This window comes from Nymphaea colorata, chromosome 4 (assembly GCF_008831285.2).
Source record: "Nymphaea colorata isolate Beijing-Zhang1983 chromosome 4, ASM883128v2, whole genome shotgun sequence".
In the NCBI taxonomy this organism is placed as follows: Eukaryota; Viridiplantae; Streptophyta; class Magnoliopsida; order Nymphaeales; family Nymphaeaceae; genus Nymphaea; species Nymphaea colorata.
In genome coordinates this window covers 12,419,399-12,441,514 of record NC_045141.1, presented here as the reverse complement: position 1 = coordinate 12,441,514, position 22,116 = coordinate 12,419,399, and the positions used below count along the sequence as shown (strand labels likewise).

At 41.2% G+C, this 22,116-nt stretch overlaps 1 protein-coding gene and 1 long non-coding RNA gene across 3 annotated transcripts; both read right to left on the bottom strand.

Moving 5' to 3' along the window:
* Positions 1–9,548: 9,548 nt before the first annotated feature.
* On the bottom strand, positions 9,549–11,395 carry LOC116252947 (transcription factor bHLH93-like). The gene is made up of 4 exons (XM_031627594.2): positions 10,597–11,395; positions 10,334–10,510; positions 10,027–10,194; positions 9,549–9,907 (listed from the first exon to the last, which is right to left on the bottom strand). Exons 1-4 carry the CDS (start codon positions 11,191–11,193, stop codon positions 9,821–9,823), a joined length of 1,029 nt encoding a protein of 342 aa, XP_031483454.1. The 5' UTR covers positions 11,194–11,395; the 3' UTR covers positions 9,549–9,820.
* Positions 11,396–18,477: 7,082 nt separating this feature from the next.
* Positions 18,478–20,918, bottom strand: LOC116252397 (uncharacterized). 2 transcript variants are annotated; one of them, XR_004172160.2, is made up of 3 exons: positions 20,842–20,918; positions 19,069–19,185; positions 18,478–18,982 (listed from the first exon to the last, which is right to left on the bottom strand). It is a non-coding gene; the product is annotated as an uncharacterized LOC116252397 (long non-coding RNA). The 2 variants fall into 2 exon arrangements; XR_004172159.2 differs by having other exon boundaries at positions 19,090–19,185.
* Between the last annotated feature and the right edge of the window lie 1,198 nt (positions 20,919–22,116).

The window sequence follows — 22,116 nt, the reverse complement described above, 5'->3', positions numbered from 1 at the left end:
TTACCATTGGTTTTCCATTGAGAAATGGTTCAGTTCCATTGTTAAATTTAAAATCCAATGTTGCATTCTATGGTTTTTCCTTCTCTAGGACCATTTAATGTGCCTAGTCCCCTGTCTAAGGTCTATACTTAACTCACCACCTGGGTTGCACCTAGTGCTTTAAAGACATTGCTTTTAAATCAAGAACTGAAAGCTTCTTGTAACTCAAAATTTTGGTGAAAAAAAAGAAAAACAATTCTTTATTCATAAGTTCACTTGGACCATTTTGACTTTCTTTTGGTATTGGCAAACTAAGACTAGCTATCTACATGACATGGATACGTGGGCTTAGCCCACGTACCCACTCTGATACGCCGACACGTGGATCCAGGTACGGGACACGAGTGGGTACAGGTTGGATCGGTTTGGGTCAGACCTGATCCGAACCAAAAAATAAACCTTCTACAATTCGACTTCATCTCGAACAGTTGTCGAGCTCTGCACTTCACCGGCGACGTTTGTTTGAGACTTTCTTATGAGATTGTAAGAGTGAACTATTAATTTAATGTTTTTTTTCATTTTATCATTTTTAAGAATGTAGAAACAAAATGTGCACGAGAGAAGAAGAAAGCACACAGATGTAACGTGGAAAACCCTCGACTCGAGGGAAGAAAAACCACGGGTGAGGAGGTCTGGTGCCCACTAGCCTCCAGACACTCTCTCTCTTCAACACTTCATTAACACAAAGATTAGGGTTTACAGAAGTATAAGTAGTCCTAATTAGGACAAACCGGATCGGGTACGGATCCGGACCCGAACAACAAAACCCGTCAACACTCCCCCTCAAGTTGGGCATACATATCAAACATGCCCAACTTGGATACATTTCTCTCAAATGGAGTTACACTTAAGGCCTTGGTTAGGACATCAGCAGTTTGGTCTTCAGACTTCATGTAAGGTAGCGTTAATTCCTTAGCATCAATTCTTTCTCTGATGAAGTGACGGTCGATCTCCACATGCTTTGTTCGATCATGAAGAACCGGGTTGTTAGCCAAGTTAATTGCAGACTTATTATCACAATACATCCTCATAGGCCCTTCAATCTCTATTCCAATATCTGTCAGTAAGATCTTCAGCCATAACAATTCTGATACCACAGTAGCCACAGCCCTATATTCAGCCTCTGCACTCGAGCGGGAACACACATCTTGTCTCTTGCTTCTCCAAACAACCAAATTTCCCCCCAAGTAGACGCAGTATCCTGAAGTAGATCTTCTGGTGTCAACACAGCCTGCCCAGTCTGCATCAGAATACCCTTCAACTTCAATAGATCTTTGTTGCACATATAGAAGTCCCTTTCCGGGATTCTTCTTCAAGTAGCACAAAATTCTATCTACAGCCTTCAAGTGCATATCTGTAGGTGCATGCATGAACTGGCTCATCACATTTACAGCAAATGTGATATCAGGTCTAGTCAGAGTGAGATAAATCAGTTTGCCAACTAGACGTTGATATCTCCCTTTAGCTTCTTCACCCAACAGTTCTCCATCTTTGCTACCAAGTTTATGCCCAGCATCTATAGGAGTAGAGGCTGGTCTGCATCCCAGTTTTCCTGTCTCCTTTAGTAGATCCAGGGTATACTTCCTTTGACTAAGTACAAGAGTTGTACCTGATCTAGCAATTTCAATACCCAGAAAATACTTCAGCTTACCAAGATCTTTTAGATCGAATTCAGTAGATAGTAAACCCTTTAATCTTGCTATCTCTTCCTTATCATCACCTATAACAATCATATCATCAACATAAACCAATAGTAGAGTAACTTTACTCTCTCTTCTCTTTACAAACAGGGTATGATCTCCATTTCCTTGTTTGTAGCCATGTTTCTTCATAACAAGTCTGAGCCGTTCAAACCATGCTCGGGGAGACTGTTTCAGCCCATACAAAGCTTTCTTCAATTTACAACATTTTCCAGGCTTCTCAAAACCTGGTGGCATGCACATGTACACTTCCTCTTCGAGATCTCCATTGAGAAAGGCATTTTTTACATCAAGTTGGCACATCTCCCAACCCTTCAGCACCGCCAATGAAATAATAACTCTAACAGTCTTCATCTTTGCAACAGGAGCAAACGTCTCTAAGTAGTCGATCCCATATTTCTGACTGAACCCCTTGGCCACCAATCGTGCTTTGTACCTTTCAATGCTACCATCTGGTTTGTACTTAACAGTGTAGACCCACTTCGACCCAACCAAGTGGGCTGCTTCAGGAATATCAACCACCTCCCATGTCTGATTTCTGTCTAAAGCTTCCATCTCTTCTTTCATTGCATGAGACCACTTAGTGTCACCCTGAGCCTCTGTAGCATTCCTGGGAATCACAACCACAGCCAAGGAGGATACAAAACATTTATAGTCAGTGCTCAATCTAGAGTAAGATACGAAGTTACCAATAGGGTGCTGGGTACATGACCTGACCCCCTTTCTCAAGGCAATAGGAAGATCCTCCTTTTCTTTTCCAACATCTTGCTTCTGAACACGACTTGGATCATCCAAGGAAGAAGTAGGATTGGGATTCGGTGTAACCTCCTCATCATCAATCACCTTGTCAGTACAAGCTCTTCTCCTGGAATACACCTGTCCAAACATACGATTACCCTCTTGTTCTGTCACCAAAGGATGCTCTCCCTCCTTCTCCTGTTCATGTACATCAGTAGTCGTCCCCTCTTCATCTTTGCCATCTTCATCTTTGCCAAGCACCTTGGCAACAGGATTCTCTTCACGCCTGTAATCCATAAAGTCTGTAAACTGAATTTCCTGTGTGGGAGAATACTCTTCCTTAGACATTAATTTCTCCCCCTGAAGCGAATTCTCACCAAAATAGGAGACATGTTCCAAGAATGTGACATCTTTGGTAATGTGAAGACGACCAGTGGTAGGATCTAGACATTTATAACCTTTTTGAGTGGAAGAATACCCAAGAAAGACGCCCTTAATAGATTTGGGATCAAGTTTTTTCACATTGGGGCTGTGGTTATGTATGAAACACACACATCCAAAGACTCGAGGAGGAAGATGAAAAGGTTGACTACTCCCTGGAAGCATAGAGTATGGAGTACGACCCTTTAGCACACGAGTGGGCATGCGATTAATCAAGTAGACACTAGTAAGGATTGCATCACCCCAATAGTATTTTGGGAGATGTCTTTGGAACAGTATGGCTCGGGTGACATTGAGCAACTGACGATTTTTCCTCTCAGCAATCCCATTTTGAGGGGGGTATAACTACAGGATGTCTCATGAACAATCCCCCTCTTTCGAAAGAATTCTTCAACAGTGAGACACAGATATTCACGAGCATTATCAGACCGAAAAGTCTTGACAGAATTTCCATATTGGTTTTCCACTAGGAGGATGAAAGTTTCAATAATGTGAGGCACCTCACTACGATCTTTCAACAAATACACAAAGGTACATCTTGAATAATCATCTATAAAGGTTATAAAGTATTGAAAACCACCACGAGAATGAATGCCCGAAGGCCCCCACACATCAGAATGAACCAAGGAGAAAGCTTTATTAGAACGACTATTTGAAATTGGATAAGAAGCTCTAACATGCTTCGCAAACTGACACACATCACATGATAACATGGAAATGTTTAAACTAGAACATAGTTCAGGGAACAAATGTTTCAAAATCCCAAATGGGAGATGACCAAGGCGTTCATGCCAAAACAAAAATAACTGACGACACTCTTCCTCCTTCTTCTCTGTTCTGCTGACTGCTGACATAAGAGCTGTGACAACGCGTATAGGAAGCCGATACAGCCCATCAGACACCAAACCAATCACAATCTTCTTCCCTGTCACCAAGTCCTGCAAAACACAACGTTTTTCAGAAAATATAAGCTCACACTTCAGTTCCTTGGTAATCTTACTAACAGATAACAAATTTAAGGGAAGATGAGGAACATGTAAGGCATCATGAACTAAAAAATTATTTAACAAGGAAAGACTCCCTTTCCCTGCCACTGAAGTAAAGGAACCATCGGCAAGGGACACACGTTCCTTTCCCGAGGATAGCTTGTAGTCATGGAAAAGCTTGGGGTTGCCAGTCATGTGATGAGTGGCACCGCTGTCAACAATCCATTCACCCATAGAAGAAGTACCTTCTCCCCCTGAAACAGCCAATGCCTGATTGATCTTCACCTCATCTGGTGTATCTGCCTGACCAACATCAATCTTGCTCAAATATGCTCGTAGCTCACGAATCTGCTCTGCAGAAATAGAACCTTTCCCATCACTCAGACTTGTTGCAGACGATACAGGCTTCTTCCCACTCGAAGACCTCCCCCTACTATCCTTCTTCTCTGGATACAGGTCCCAACAAAAATCCCTAGTATGACCAAGTTTTTTGCAATGAGTACATTTTCGGGAAGAACGAGGAGTTCCAACAGGGGCACGGCTAACATAGGCAGACTGTTCTTCCCCCTTTCGTCCACTAGAGAGCAGCCTTCTCTGTTCTTCAGCTTCAACACGGGAATAGACATCTTCAATACTAAATGATTCGTCAGAGTTAAGAATCTGACCCCTTATATTTTCAAAGTCATCATTCAGTCCGGATAAGAAAAGGAATACCCTGTTTTCCCATTTATCAGTCATGTACTGCATCTGGTCGTGAGGACACCTCCATGGAATATCAGAGTGATAGTCAAGGTCCTCCCACTTAGATTTTAATGCTGCATAAAAGTCTGCAACCGAGAGAGCACCTTGTCGCAGGGAATACACATCCTTCATAAGTTGATACACACGAACTTTCCTTTTCTTTTGGCCATACATCTGCTCCAAAATAATCCACATATCCCTTGCAGTCTTCTTACGAAGAATGAGGGGTTGGATATCCGGGGACACTGAATTGACAAGCCAGGTTTTGACCTGGTTGTCTTCAAGAAACCATGTATCCCAAGCCAGACTATCTGCAGCAGGTTCAACCTTTCTCCCATTCACATAGGCAATGCGTCCTCGCCCAGCAATCCCCATGGTAATCGCAGCAGACCATCGGGAATAGTTCTCCTTGGTAAGTTGAATGGTGGTAACCTGAACCGGTACATGATCAGTCCGCGCAGACACAACATCAGGCAGAGTAGTGTTGACTGAAGAAGAAGACGAGTCAGCCATGATCACGAGGTAGAAGTGGCTGCCAAAGAACACACACAGCAGCAGTAACCGAGAGAAGAGGTGAGATGACGCAGTCGGGGATCAACGACGGAAGTGGCGGGAGCTGCGGAAGCAGCAGGACGCGGCGGAAGCAGAGGGCCGCGCTTGGCAGCGCGCGCCGAGAAGAGGCGACGGCGTCGGACGTCGGCGTCGGTGGTCGGACGTCGGCGTCGGCAGAGGCGTCAGCAGAGACGTTGGCGTCGGCAGTCACGACACCAGCGACGCAGCAGCGGTCACAGCCACGGCGGGGCAGCGACGGAGGCAGTCACGCGGCCACGGTGCGGCGACAGCGGCGGTGGTCACGGTCACGGCCAGGACAGCGGCGGCGCAGCAAGGGCAGCGGCGGCGGTGGTGGTAGCGACGGCGACGGTGGTAGCGGCGGCGGCAGTCAGGGTTGGAACTTCACAACCATAGAACAAAAAACAGATTTTGTTTTCTCCAAGTCCGACGGCTCTGATACCATGTAGAAACAAAATGTGCACGAGAGAAGAAGAAAGCACACAGATGTAACGTGGAAAACCCTCGACTCGAGGGAAGAAAAACCACGGGTGAGGAGGTCTGGTGCCCACTAGCCTCCAGACACTCTCTCTCTTCAACACTTCATTAACACAAAGATTAGGGTTTACAGAAGTATAAGTAGTCCTAATTAGGACAAACCGGATCGGGTACGGATCCGGACCCGAACAACAAAACCCGTCAACAAAGAATATAAAATTTACCGTATCCACGTATCCAAAATTTTCAAAATTGTTGTGTCCATACCCGTATCGCCGTACCCATACCCGTATCATACCCGCACCCATGTGACATAGCTAGCCATATTCTGAATTTATTGATTTGAATTGTTGGACATTTTTGGTGCTTCAGTTTTTCTATAGTTGAGGAACGTAAGGCAGCATCATTGTATACACTTTGGGGTTTATCTTGAAAATAGTGGATTTTCAAGCAGTTTGCTCTTGGATAAGGTTCCCTTCAGTCAAAAGAAGATGGTCAGAATCTATGTGTCTAAACATTTGACATTTTTCTGTTGTTTTGAAAAGATAGCATTGTCCATATGCATGCACTAAGTCACACGGGTGAGCCAACTATGGTGGCGTACCTGCACCAATGCGGGTGAGGGTGCGGCCCGAGGCGACACCCGACTAGGTCAAACCAAATCGGGTGTTGCTAACCGCACCCGTTTTTCTTTTCTATCTTTTTTTTTCATTTTTTTCCTTCTCCTATCTTTCCCTCTTCTCTCTCTCCCCCCCCCCCCCCCCCCCCCCTTATTTATTTAATAAAACTTTGAATTTTGTATGAGAGTAAGGTAACCTTGATAAAAAAAATTAAAAATATAGACAAATAAAATTACTTATAATATATGTATATATATATATATACATATATATATGTATACATTCTCTCGCCGCATCTGCACCCAATTTTTTTGGAACTTGCCGCATCCCGCACTGGCAACCAGCACCCGCACCCCGCACCCATGTGACATAGTACATGCATGTAGTCTTACAAGCAAAAGTGCCTTTTAAATATTGAAGATTGTTACTATCAGACTACAGCAGTTAATATGGAAATTGTACTACAACCATTCCCATCAAATAGAGAGTTCAGCAGGTATTAGACAGCAAGTTTGTTGAACAAATAAGTTTGGAGTACAAAATAAAATCTAGAACATTTGAAGGAGAGCTTCGTCTAAATAATCTTGACGTAGAAATTTTATGGTAATAATTTGTTGAAGCAATATAATTTGATCTGCTTAACACAAATTGGAAATTGAAATTAAGTTACTGACACAAACTTGCATAGAAATGACCTAACATAATTCTTGTGGATAATTGCTCTAAAGGATGGTCAAAATCTCCTTCAGGAAACTGCACCTAACTTCACAGATTTGGTTCTTTAAAAGAGCTGGTATTTGCACATGTCGAGCCTTCCCACATATTTCTATTTGTTTTCTGGTTTTTCACTCCAGATAATCTGATTCCAGCGTGACTGAATCCCAAAGAGGCTCTACAGTCCAGTGTGTTTTCTGTGGCAAAGGTGACACACTGCATTCAAGTGGGCCCACTTTGCCATATGTTCCTACTTCCTAAAGAGCTGTTGAAGGCTTTTAACCCGCATATTTCAGGCACCTTCGAAAAGATTAACAACCTCATTCTCTTTAGTATGCGAGTTTTCTCTCTGTCAGCATCACTGGAATTTGCACATTCTACTAAGTCCAGATTTTGGCCCATGCCCTCTTTGTTCTTCTTATGCATGTATCATTTGTATAAGGTTTTCATGAGGCTGATCCTGAGCCGCTATCCAAGCACGAATACCTTGGTTTAAAAGAATATTTTTGGGGTAGAAAGTCTCAAATTCAGGATCTTCTGCTAAGGCCAAAATTCCTTGATTATCAATGCTTTCAAGTACCAAGAAACTGTCAACTGTATGAACATAATATTTCTGCTGAGAGCATATCCATATACCTTTTTCGTTTTCACTCCTGGCTAATTTGGATCCATTGAACTTCACCTTAGGCATCAACAGTTTATTAAACGTTGGAGATTGAGGTCCTGTGCTTTGGCATACGAATTTTTCATAATGCCTATTTTAGTAATGAAATTTGTTCATTCTGTTTCTTCTTTATCCGTTCAATATTTCTTTCCTATGTTATTATTTTTCATGATGTATGTTCTACTGGTTTGTCAGTTATAGCTTCACTGTTCCATTTGTCATGTATCCTTAATTTTTCAATGCGTAGACTGATCAATCAGCAAAAATTTCGTGCAGGTCCCTGGAAAATCAGCAAAGGAATGTTTTGATCGTATCCATTCTATTTCTGTCATACACCACCTCGTTCTAGGACAAAGAGAAATTTCTCCGTCGGGGCAGTGCTGTCTTACGGGAAATGTTCCCCTTGAACAGTTTGGTCTTAGAGGGCGAATTAGTGGCAAAAGGAAAAGCCTTCTTGCTCGTAGGGCTGCTAGACATATACTGAAGAAGCATGTTCTTGCCGATCAGGGACGTGTGGCTGGTCTTTTCCGTCCTTGAAGGATCCTCCTCCACAGATAAGGGTTCCTCCCAGATGAGAAAACTTTACAAAATAAGTTGAAATCTCATTGCCTTGAGATGAACGGTGAATCGGAGCCATCAGGAAATAGAAACAAAATGCCAAATATTGTTGCTCCTTTCCATCAACAAGCACTTGTGAGTCCAGAGATTTTGAAGAAAATTAAGAATTGGACTTGCATGAGAAGTACATTGACCGACTTCATATCCGGGAGCAGACACGGGGCAAAAAGGCGGCAATGAAGAAGGCAGACTTAGTACCTGCTGAAACGAAAGGTCGAACACTGGATAAAACAGAGACTCTCAAATATGCAAGGTTGGCTCTCGTTTCTGAAGCAAGGGATGCTCTTAAGCAAATCCAACAGAGGAGTCCCATGAAATCGAAACATTTTCAGAATATGATGGGTTTAATGATGCTGACAATGATGATGATGACTGCGAGAGTGACTTTGGGACTTGTTAAATTACTGGAGCCCCACGCTGCTTTCTTGTCTGGTAGCGATGTCGATTAGATGTATGGCCATGACCAAGTTCTTTATACGAACATCTAAGATGGTTACATCCAGCAGCCTGGTCCTTGTTTCTAATGAAAGGGATGTTGCAGTTTCAACGCAAAGAGGCCCACTATATCGGAAGCTAATCTTGGCGACCATGATGTTGAGAGCGACCCTCTCTCCCTCTCTCTTCTCTTGGGTGAGCTCGGGGAAACCCCACCACCCGAGTAAAGGCTAAAACCCTGCTCCCCTTACCTTCTCCTTATCTCCTAGGTTCAGGGCTGCTTTGGGATGAAACTTTGAAATATGAATTGGCTGCCAGCCCCCATCCCAATCTAATCAGATGGATTCTCCTCACGTTGAATTAACACCCAAAATTTACATTTTCTTGTCTTATACATCTGCATTTTGTCGAGTTGCATGCTCGTCGTACGTTACTACAGTGTACATGTGCAACGGTTCTAAAAAGTGGCTTTATCGATGCACGTAATATGGCATACGTTCAGTCCTATGCAACTGCTGATTGTGAAAGAATAATTTCATATCAACTAGTTACACCTGAGGCGCTGTATATTTTAGGAAGCGATAAATGAGAAAGAAATTCCACAGGCACATCGTTCTCTCAATTAATAGATGTTTCTAATCCTTGGGATATGCCTATGCCTTTACATCCTACTGGTTAAGGCCTTCTATTGGCAGAACAGTTGGTGGTCTCCAAGCGAGCCAGAGAGAGAGAGAAAGAGAGAGAGAGAGAGGCGCAGAAAACGAAGCGCATGTGATCTCTCCACCAAATAAGGAGAATCCACAACTGGAGCAAGAGGTACCCACATTTTATTTGCCCTGTGAAAGGGTATGTAGTATGTACATAGGCCATGGCAGCCTACTTGAAAGTTGTTTATGGACACAGAAAGTCTCAATACATTATATTATAAATGCATGCTAGTTCAAAGACAAACAATCTCCTCATTCATCAACAATAGGATTTTGAGCTTTTGCCTCACAAATGCAAATGGTCCACTTGTTGTGGCCATCACATCAAGGAAAAAAGAGGGGAACAAAAGGCGCTTTCTGCAATTCTTCTTCAGTTACACCTTCCTCCATAACCTGCATTTCTTAATAGTGCTTGCTTAATATCTTCAGACCTTAACCGTGTCATCTGCTCCCCTTCCTGTTCATTCAGCAAACAGGGAAAAGGGAAAAAAGGAAAATTTGATCATCCGAATCTTCTCATATAATCTAAAAAAAAAAAAATCAAAGACATGCCCAACGATGGTCAGAAGAACTAACCTCTCTGCAAGAAGCTTGCATTCCAAAATCATTGAAGCAACTTATAACACATTGCTGAATTTCAAGCCCAAGGGCTTCTATAGTGCTGATTGTTGACAGCAATAATCCTGGTTTTGCTGCACAGCAGACATCTATCCTTGTATCTGCACCTTTTCTTTCTACGTCAAACTGCATTTCCATCCAAACCCCAAAGCGGGAGATGACAAAAGGAAACAAAAATTAGAGGCCATTGGATCTTTCAAGAGGTAAACTATCCACTAGACGGTGAAAGTCAGAATATTGGGTTAAAATATGGATTTATACCCACCCTGGGCGTGTTCCTCACTAGAGCCTGATTCTGTTCTAGCTGCTTGAAAAAGTTCAGGAGATTTAGATGATTGCAGCTATCCTCGGATAGATCTACTTCTTCTTGGAGGGATTTGATTCTGGCGAGGAGTTCCTTGGTATAATCAATAGTATCACCAAGGATGGAAGTCCTGTCCATCTAACAAAATCCCAAATGAAGTTTCAGTAAAATCTGGAAAAAAGAAGAAAAGCCAAACAGATAAAGCTTAACGATCATTTCTCAACCTTGCTGATTCTTGGAACAACAGATCTAAGCATAGAAAGCCTGTCATTCAACCTCTTCCTTCTCCTCCTCTCAGCCATGAGATTCTTGGAAGGTTGCCCTTCCAGTCTCCTCTTCAATTGCCTACTTCTCGTCCCTGTCTCTGCACCACTTGCCTCGAACTCTGGTATCCCGAGTGCTTGGGCCATGCTCTGCTTAGATATGCCCTCCTTTGAGTCTGAGCTGCAGAGGCTCTTGCATAAGAACCCCAACTCATCATCCTCAACCAGTGGGAAAAAAGTTGGTGTCTCGGATGAAGAGAAGGCCATATCAGGGGCTGCCAAAAACCCATCTTTGTATGGGAAAACTGCATCCAAGGAGCACCCAAGTGTTGATTGGGAGGAAATGGTGGGCTCATTAAATGAGGAAGGTGCAGCAGTGAGCTGTTCACAGTTTGCGGTTGGTAGAAATGGCGATTGTGGGAAATAGGAAGATGGGTTCCTGTGAAAATCATTCAAATTGCTACCATCTGCAAGAAACTCATTCATTTCACCGGGGTAGCTCTCCAGCAGCTCTCTTCTCAAGGCCAGGAACTCCTCAAACACTTCATCAACTTCCATTTTTCTTTTTCTCCTTCTGAGAAAAGCGAGGGAGAGAAGAAAGTGGGAGAAGCAAAGCTTGTGGCTCTCAAAGGTACAGTCGAGAAGCTGTTTTAATAGCAGAGGTCTGGATCAGGACAATGCGGTAAAAAAGAAAAATAAGGAAGGAAATGACAAAAAATATGGTGTTCGCCATTTCCCTCTCGACTCGACTGAAAGAGGCAGCAGCCAGCAGCACCCATTTAATCTTTACAAGTACTTTTTTCTTGTTTTTATTTTGGCACATTTTTCCATGGTACTGGAGAACCCACAACTGTAATTGGTTGTTTTCTTATTTTTTCAAAAAGGAATTTCTTAAAATCCTAATAAGGATAGGTGCCGTAAGACTGTCGATTAAAGAATTTCTTAAATTCTTACAGGGACATGGTTGGACTGCTGATTGAAACGGAAAAAGGATTAATTATTCCGTGTTTTGTATAAGAATATATTACTTCCTCCTTTGACATTATGATGAACGATACAGTGCGGAAGATCACAAAGTTCACATCAGTGACTCCACCACGTAGCAACCAACCAGTCAGTCGCCATGGGACTAGAAGGTTGTAAAGTTCAACTAGAGAAGAATAGAGCGCGTTTGAGTTTCCATGGGAGAAAGGCTTGTTAAGGATAAGGATCAAGCTTCAGTTTCAAAGAATTTGAATTCAGGCGTAACTTAAGGAAATACATACCCACATCATCAGATTTAATTGCCTTATCTTCTGTTTTATTGTTGTAAACCGTGTCTTTTATTTAAGGAATGGTTATTATCTGTAAAATCTTGGTAACATCTATATATATCTCTTGATAAATACAACAATACACTGCTCGTCTGAGTCTCTTTTCATCTTGTTTCTGATCCAAAAACTCTTCAAGGCTCTCTTATACATGGAGTCCTCAAAGGGACTGCCTTAGACGCATTCCTTTTCCAGTGACACTCTTGGCTCGCGAGACTGTTGCAATGTTTTTTAAGATAAGAAAAACCGTGTCACTAGACTTGTGTTTGATTTAAATAGCACACATTTGACATGGGATGTCTCAAAAAAATATCTTATGACCTTCTGTCTACCTATTCAAACATGCTCTTGTGCATTTTGGGACAATGGACCAACCACAGGGTCGGCGCTAACCTTACTTTTTGCCTCCAAAGAAGGTGGCTACATGAGGACTCCACATTCTATCACTATGTGAGTCTTTGTCATTTTAAGGGTTCAAACTCAATGTCTCAAACCTAGCACCAAAGTTTCTTTTCTCAAACACATGACCAGTGGTCGGAGCCAGAAAATTTTGACTAAGGGCTGCTAAACAATCTCTTGCTTAGGAAATGAGTGATTGTAGGGCACTAACTCAGGTATGGTGTGGGCACCACATACAGCTGGATCTAAGTGAATCTAGGTATAACTGGATCACAATGCAAGATTTTAGAAGCTGGCATGGGCAACAGTAGCACCGGTACTGCCCATGACATGTCATTCAAATGAGTGCGTTGGCCTGAATATCTGGTTCTCCTACCTATGGAAGAATAGATAGATATATGCACTTATTTTCACTTTGTCAATGTTGAAACATCCCTTAGTTTCAAATCATGGCATATCATCAATGATCTTTATAGGAGTGGAGATGAGATAACCCCTATTCCTGATTGAGTCACTAGAACAGCTAGAACCATATACGTGGTCATGTGATTGTTGTCTCTGCATCAAATGTATATTGCGTTTAGTTGTGGGCAGCAATTAGATAAAGAAGTGTGGACCAGATGCATGAAGGGATCTCAAGAAAGTGTGGAGCAGATATATGAAAGGGATCTCAAGGCTGGGTGGCCATTTGCCCCGAAGAGTTTGGCACATCTAGTTAGGCCAGTGGCTGGTGCCGGCTAGTCGCTGGTTCAAATTTCAGAGATGCTTGCTCCCGATATGCTAACTGGTGTATATGATCATGGAATAGGAAAACAAATTTAGGAGTTTTAGGCCTAAGTCTCTCAGCCAAGACCATGGGTAAGGGGAAGACCATGGGTAAGGAGAGGCTTGGACCTTCACTCGGGTAAATGAGATTTCCCTTCCCTTGCTCAAAACTTCACAGCACTTCCTTGCATGCTCTTCCTCACCGTATGAGTTCTCATGAAACATTTTTAAATCTCAATCGTTCTTGCCGGTCAAAAAAAATTCTCCACCATGTTTTATTTAGGTTTACGAGGGTGTTAGCAGTGTCCTGACTAAAAAATAGTAAAATTATTCCCTTCCTCATTGGCATCGGAAGAATATGCATCGGTAGAATTCATGCCATTTATTTAATGTGTTATCAATCAAATTTCACAAAATCGATACGTCTCTTGCCTTCCCGAGCTTTTTATGGGGCTTTGTTGGGTTTTCACGGCCAATCATGAAAAGGGAGCATCTTTCTGAAACAAAATTTTAAATTTCTGAATCAGATTAGACATCTTTAAAAGAATCCAATCATGAAGATGAAGATGGATTTAAAGCTCTACAACAAGAAATATGATAAGAAATGATGGAAATGGAGACCAAAATCAATATGCCCTGCCCTATGGGGTAGGTAACTTTGATGCCCTCCTATATTTCATAGCTTTTTTTCTAACTTGGACGCCTACCAATTTTTGTAGAATGTGCATTTTGATTCCCCAGGTCCATGTCTTCTTCCCTTTCTTTTTTTCCATTTTGGATTTATTGGGGACTTGCACCAATCATGCGGAAGAAAATAGGCAGAATAAGATCATAATAAGTAAGAAAAGTATTTGGCTAACTGCTTCATTTCCAATACGATCTCTCTCTCTCTCTCTCTCTCTTCTTCCTTGACAGCATACTCTCTCTCTCGCTCTCTCTAGAATTTACTGAATATTTTATGACCCGTGTCGGACCAATCGTAGAAGGAATACATGTTTCAAGCAAGTAGATAGAAGTTAAAAAATGCTTATTCACTTTAACTGTGGACCAGTGTCCCCTTCTACCAAGATAATGAAAAATTGTTATGGCCTCCCAGAAATTACAAATGTTAAACAAATTCAACCTTATGTATTTGCTTAGCCAAGCCATAGCTTTTCTATAGGGGATATTTCAGCTTGAGACCTACTCTTTGCCCATATGGCTATAATGAAGACCTTCATTTTGCTCAAATATTTTATGTGCCCAAGTTTTCTTTACAAGTATCAAACAAAGGGCATTCTAGCAGCATGTTCTTTATGGAAATGGAGAGAAATCTTTTATGTGCCTTAGTTTTCCTAAAGTATCAAACAAAAGGGCATTATAGCAGAATGTTCTTAATAGAGAGAGAGAGAGAGAGAGAGAGAGAAATCTTTTATGTGCCCAAGTTTTTCCTAGAAGTATCAAACAAAGGGCAGTCTAGCAGCATGTTCTTAAAGGAGAGAGAGAGAGAGAGAGAGAGAGAGAGAGAGAGAGAGAGAATGAGTGTTCTTTCTGAAACCAGGTTCCTAGCTAGCAGAATTTTAGCATCATGCAGCAGTATGGGATCTAAGCCGTTTCTCTGCTTGAAGGAGGTCAAGGACTGAAGCTCCACATCTTTTTGGAGAAATATTAAGTACCAACTTGACATTTTAAAAAAAATATTGGCACCCTGCCATAGACACCATCTCAGAGACCAGTCCTTGATCAGACAATGCCACCTTTTTATATTCATTTCCATGAGACTGATGGGTCACGAAAATGGATAAACTGCAGAAGGAAGGAAAAGAAGAAAAAAAAAAAGGAAAGAGAAGCTAATGCAAATATAAAACATGTATAAAAATAAAAGCAATGAACCAGAGGAATGGCAAAGTCATTATCACCGAAAATTGCAATCTGCCAAGAAAGATATTAAAAGCCAACAACCTGCAAAGTTTGACCCACAATCCTGTCCTAAACGAAAACGATGGGGGAAAAGAGGGTGACCTTGTCAGTACTCTCTCTTTCTCTCTCTTCCCTGCCATCTCCAGAGAAAGAAAGAAGAAGAAGAAGAAGAAGAAAAAAAAAAGGCCACACCCACTTGATTCCAATAGTGAAGAATTTTTGATACCCACGGTTTTAGCCTCAAGAAAAAACCAGAATCATTCCTAAACCCTAACCCTAACCCTAAATCTCGGGCTAAGATTTGTTTTGGTAGAAAAATGTTCTTCTTCTCTTCTTCTCTGCAAATGGGTCTATATGCCTAGTTGAATAGTAGTTTTTGAAAGAGACACGCTTATTTGGGTCTAAATTGGAGGCTTGTGAGCAAGTTGGGGGAGAGGAGTTGAAGAATTTGTGTGATGTGCAATGGAACTGGCTATCATACACAAGTGAATTATGAACTTCTGCAGTTGGGCCTTGTCCTGGCCCTGATGGGCAGCCAGGCCTAGCTAGCTAGAAGGCCGACGCCTCTAGAGGCCGGTTTTAGGGCCTATGGCTGGTAATGAAACAGAGCTTGCAGTGTTGTTGGTCTGGATTAATTGCTTCAGCCCTTAATTAACCATCCATGCTTGAGTTGGCTTGTATAATTAGTCCTTCTATTTTGGCTTACAGCACCACAAGAGTTCCACTCTTATTGGTGCCAATAAACGTCAGTAAGTTAAACCGGGCAAAAACGTCAGTAAAAGCTTCACTGACACGACTCCTTCGTACTTAAGGTCACGCTACTGAAAACGGACTTACCAACAAAAGGGGACTGATTTATATTGTTGTTTCTCAATGCATTTCTTTAGACAAAGATTTTGTTTTCTTGCAAATGGTAAATCTTTCTCAGAACATGGAGTGTGAATCAAACCCATGTTTGAATTGAAACAGATCCACGGTTAACTAATTGCCTAGGAATAGTTGAAGTCATACCCAATCAAAAAAGAATGTAATCCAAACCCATCACAAGTAGTTGCAGTAAGAATTGACCCATTGCATAATTACCTAAACTCATGTACCTTGTGTTTGCAGGGGTGGCGCCAGAAATGTTTTGTTGTAAGAGTCAAACTGTTAGCACACAAGACAACTCTAGTGGTGAGACAGTTGCAACAAGCATGACAGCTCACATTCTAACAGACTGTACAGCTGTAACATAACGAAAGTGTATCATGAATGTATAAATAGATTAAAGTAAAGAGAGAGAGAGATACTTGAAGAGATCAATAAAATTGAGTGAGAGCTTCTTACTCTGTTTTTCCTGCCGACTTCTCTTTCCCCTGTTTTCTGCAGAGTTCTGCAATTCTCCACAAGAACTCAAGTTTGACATGGTATCAGAGCTATCAAGATGAGTGCACAAGGGAATGAAACCAGCAATCGACAGGCGATGAATCAACACAAAACCGTAGTTCAAGATCCTAATCCCTCCTTGAAGATCACGACAACTCCCTTGAATGGATCAAATTACATCATCTGGTCCAAGTCTGCCAGCCTATTTCTCTGCGGCAAATCAAAGATGGGCTACGTTACAGGTAAAATTCCACAACCTGAAAAAACAGATCCTGCATTTGATGAATGGGAGGCAAACGACAGACTCGTTATGGCATGGTTGCTCAACTCTATGGAGCCAAATATAGCTGAGGGGTTCTTGTTCCTTGACTCCTCAAAAGAAATCTGGGATACTCTAAATGAGATTTACGGTGAAACACACAATCTCGCTCGTGTGTATCAATTGCAACAAGAAGTTGCAAGAACAGTCAAAGGTAACAAACCATTCCATTTATATCTGAATGGTCTTAAGGGTATGTGGGATGAACTCTCCCAATACCGACCAATTACAGCAAATCTAGATATTCTGAGGCAACGTCAAGAGGAAGACAAAACTTTCAAGATCTTGGCTGGACTAGGCCAAGACTTTGATAACCTACGAAGCCAGGTGCTGATGAGTGACCCACTACCATCATTAAACACCGTATGTGCCATGATACAACGAGAGGAAACTCGTCGCAAAGTGATGAATTCTGACGATACAAGAGGCATTGAAGAAAGGCAAGAACTGATGGCATTCAAGAGTCTAAGACAAGAAGATGCTGAGCCTCCTCCCTTGAATAGACTTCGATCAAAATTCAAATGCACATACTGTAAGAAGAATGGCCATACAAGGGATAAGTGTTGGCACCTGCACGGAAAGCCACAAATAAGCAGAAATCTAGGACAAGCTTCAAGAAATCCAGGACAAGCTTCAAGAAACCCAAACCTCTCTCAAGCACACTTATCCGACCTTGCTCGTCTGCTGCGTCAAGTAGCTCAATCTAACCTTGCCACCAGCACTGCATCCTCTACACCTGAAGAATCCTCTGCTGTACTAGGTAAGTCTCTTGCCTTCACAGTTAAATTAAATTCTGATTCTTGGGTAGTAGACAGCGGCGCAACTGAGCATATTACTGGCGATCTAAACAAAATAACAGATGTTACACATATCAGTAACACAAAGTTACAGATGGCAGATGGGTCTATGACATCAGTCAACGGAATCGGCCATCTGTCGTTTAAAAAACAATCCAGTTCTGCTTTATATGTTCAAAAGTTCCCTAATAACCTTCTATCAGTTAGCAAGCTGACCAGGGACCTTAACTGTGATGTTATTTTTTCCAAGAAGAAAGTAACTCTGCTGGACCCAACATCCCAGATGAAGATTGGTGAAGGCTACGAGAAAGATGGACTATATTTTCTGGATTTACAGCAGCCTAAAGTTTTCCTTACAGCAAAGAACAGTAAATCACTCCACCTTTGGCACTGCAGATTAGGACATCCATCAAATGGAATACTTAAAACAATGTTTCCAAACTTTGTGTGTGATTTCTCTGTTTGTGAAGCATGCGAGTTTGCTAAGATGTCACGATTACCTTTCCCTCAGTCTGAAACAAACAGTGAAGGGATTTTTGATTTGATTCATGCCGATGTATGGGGACCGGCTCCCACACTTTCCAAACTTCAATTCAAATACTTTCTGTTACTAATCGATGATAAGTCACGCATGAGTTGGATATACTTTCTAAAGAAAAAGGATGAGGTATTTGATTGTTTCAGAAAATTTCACAAGATGATTGAGACACAGTTTGATAAACGGATAAAAACAGTAAGATCAGACAATGGTGGAGAGTTTGTTAATGTGCAGTTTGACAATTTCTTTAAAGCACATGGAATCCTTCCACAACTGACGTGCTCAGGGACCCCGCAGCAGAATGGCATCTGCGAGAGGAAGAACAGACACTTGCTAAATATTACAAGAGCCATACTGTTTCACATGGATGTCCCTGACAGTTTTTGGCCCGAAGCAGTTGCTACTTCCTGCTATTTGATCAATAGAACAGCAAGCCGCCAACTTGAAAACAAAAGTCCATTTGAAATATTATATAATAGACAACCATCTCTTGCTCATCTGCGTGTATTTGGTGCCACCTGTTTTGTGCATGTACAAGATCATTACAGAAACAAATTCCAAAAACGTGCTATCAAGTGCGTATTTCTTGGTTACTCCTCCTCAAAGAAGGGATACAAGTGCTTCGATTCAAACTCTGGAAAATTCTACATTTCAAGAGATGTCAAGGTAGTAGAAGATCTGCCATACTTTACTGACGTGCAGAGTTTAAATCAGGGGGAGTGGATAAAGAGATGGGTGGCTCCTCGAATGTCACCATCTCTGCCATCGCCATCATTACCGTTACCTGCCTTGTCACCAATGACAGATACAGGAACTTATACAGAAACTGATGTATCAATGAGTGAATCCACAAGCAACGAGAATGGTATTGAAAACAATAACAGTAACAGCGACACTAGTTCTCATGAATCTCAACAACAACAGGTCAGAAGATCTACAAGAATAAGGAGGCCACCTGTAAAGTTTAATGATTTTTTCAGCTACTATGCGCAAGGGAAAAATCAATACTCAGTGCTAAATGATGTGAGACTAGAAAATTACTCTGAGCTGTATCAAAGCTACCTGACCAAAATATATGCACAAAAGGAGCCCACAAACTTCACTGAAGCGTGTCAATCTCCAAGTTGGCGTGCAGCAATCCAGGAAGAATTGAGCGCACTACAAAAAAACAGAACATGGGATATAGTAACCTTACCAAATGGGAAAAAAACTGTGGGATGCAAGTGGACATTCAAAATCAAATATAAAAGCAGTGGAGAGATAGAAAGATTCAAAGCAAGACTAGTAGCGAAGGGCTATACTCAGAAGGAAGGAATTGACTATCATGAAACGTTCGCACCCGTTGCGAAAATGAACACCATAAGAGTGGTGTTATCAGTGGCGGCAGTAAAGAAGTGGAGCTTACATCAACTTGATGTAAAAAATGCGTTCCTCAATGGCGATCTAGACGAGGAAATATATATGGATCTGCCACAAGGTGTTGAATGTAGCTCAGTTCCTAAGGCAGTGTGCAAATTAAGAAGATCTCTCTATGGACTGAAACAATCCCCTAGAGCATGGAATGCCAAGTTCAGTCAGAAATTAAAAGAACTGAAGTATATACAAAGTGCTTCAGATCACTCATTGTTTACTCACATTTCTAACCAAGGGAAAACTAGTGTGGTTATAGTCTACGTCGATGACATATTACTAGCAGGCGATGATGACAGATTTATGGAACTCACAAAGAAGACTCTCAACAGTCAGTTTGAGATCAAAGACTTGGGAAGCCTACGCTACTTTCTAGGAATAGAAGTAGCACAATCATCTAAAGGAATTTTTATGTGTCAACGAAAGTATCTACTTGATTTACTAAAAGAAACAGGTATGCTAAATGCAAAAAAGGCAGAGACACCAATGGAAGCAAACATAAAACTTCTCAAGGATGAAGGAGAGTTAGTTAAAGACACAGGGAGCTTTCAGCGACTTATTGGAAAGATCATCTACTTGACAGCCACAAGGCCTGACATTCTCTATGCTATAAACAGATTAAGCCAGTTCATGCACTGTCCAAGAAAACAACATCTAGAGGCTCTACTTAGAATAGTGAGATTTCTCAAAGGAACACCGAATAGGGGAATTCTTATGAGAAGAGAAGGAGGTCTAAATGTTACAAGCTATTCAGACGCTGACTGGGCCAGAGATCCCAATGACAGAAAATCAATCGCTGGATATTGCAGTTTTATAGGAAAAAACTTAGTAACCTGGAAAAGTAAAAAACAACTAGTCGTAGCTAGATCAAGTGCGGAAGCCGAGTACAGGGCTATGTCATTAGCTACATGTGAAGTGTTGTGGATCAAGTATGTCCTCACCGATCTTGGCATCAAAGTGGACGAAGCAATGGAACTCAAGTGCGACAACAAAGCTGCAATGTACATCTGTGCTAACCCAGTGTTTCACGAAAGAACAAAACACATAGAGGTAGACTGCCATTTCATTAGAGAGAAAATTCAGAAAAACGAGATAAAACCTGTGTTTGTCAGAAGTGAGGAGCAGCTAGCTGACGTATTTACAAAACCACTATGTAAGGATAGTTTCAACAGAATTATAAACAAGTTGGGAGTTCTAGACTTAGAATCTTCAACTTGAGGGGGAGTGTTAGCACACAAGACAACTCTAGTGGTGAGACAGTTGCAACAAGCATGACAGCTCACATTCTAACAGACTGTACAGCTGTAACATAACGAAAGTGTATCATGAATGTATAAATAGATTAAAGTAAAGAGAGAGAGAGATACTTGAAGAGATGAATAAAATTGAGTGAGAGCTTCTTACTCTGTTTTTCCTGCCGACTTCTCTTTCCCCTGTTTTCTGCAGAGTTCTGCAATTCTCCACAAGAACTCAAGTTTGACACAAACTTGTAGTTTCAAGAGCAAAATAAAAAATTTCAAATTTTTTATATATAATTAAACTAAAAAAGTTTTAGATTTACATATAAATTTTTAAAAATTTTGTGCAAGCTTCCTGCCCGCCCCCCTTCCCTCTGCCCCTGTGTGTGTTATATGTATGCCAAAGAGGATGATGCAAGGCGGTTGGTGATATGCGAGCTTGGGATTCCATCACCTTTTATCCGAAACCCCGGCTCTGCTGAAAAAGATAATCCATTATCTTAAAGATAAAAGAATATGAGACTCGGAGCTATATAAATATTGAGTAGAGGTGGAGCTGGCTCCTTGGCGAAAAGAAAAGGAAAAAAACAAACATTGCTTCGAAGCTAGAAGCAATAAGTTGCGTCGGCCCTTCAAATAGGTTGCTTGCATGCCAATACATATATAGTTTATTAAATAAATAAAAAAACAAGTTATAAATCACATAATTGAAATGAGTAAGAGAGAAAAGCAAGGGCATGAAAATCGATAAAAAATTGCATTCGAACTTTGTTGGTGACAAAATGTGTTTTGTTGGTGCATGCATCTAGACCACTAAATCAAGTCAAGACAACTTAGACTACATATGCTTGTAATTGCGCCAATACTCTTTAAGGACTGTTTGGCAACAACAACACTTTACTATCTCATGAATCTTCATAAAAAATAGAATAGATTCATGAAATACTGCAACGCACTGTTCTACAAATCGGCTCTTTGTTTGGGGCAGATTCATGAGACGGTAACAATACGTTACTGATTTAGTATAAAACATGTTTTTTTAACATTTATTTTCTTAAAAAACTTGATCACAGAAATTTTGGGTCTAAAATATGATTGACTTAATATATGTTTCTCACCAATTACTCTTAAGATCCTGTCTACAAGGTTAAAATTGCCTAGCTTTTTAATAAACAAATCATGATATCTATCTCAAGATTAAATTAATTTGGAGTTAAACTGATTGAACTGAACCAAATGCTGATTAATTTGAATCGAGTCTGAATCTCAATCAAATCTGATCTGTCCAAACGCATCAAGGTCACATTCATGTTATCCAAATGGTGAAATTCTAGATCTATTTCAACTATAACCTGCAGTTAAAACTTAGGATTAACGTTACATGATTTGACAAACAAATACTTGTGGAATTGAAAAAAGTTATAAAAAAGGCAGTAATCTC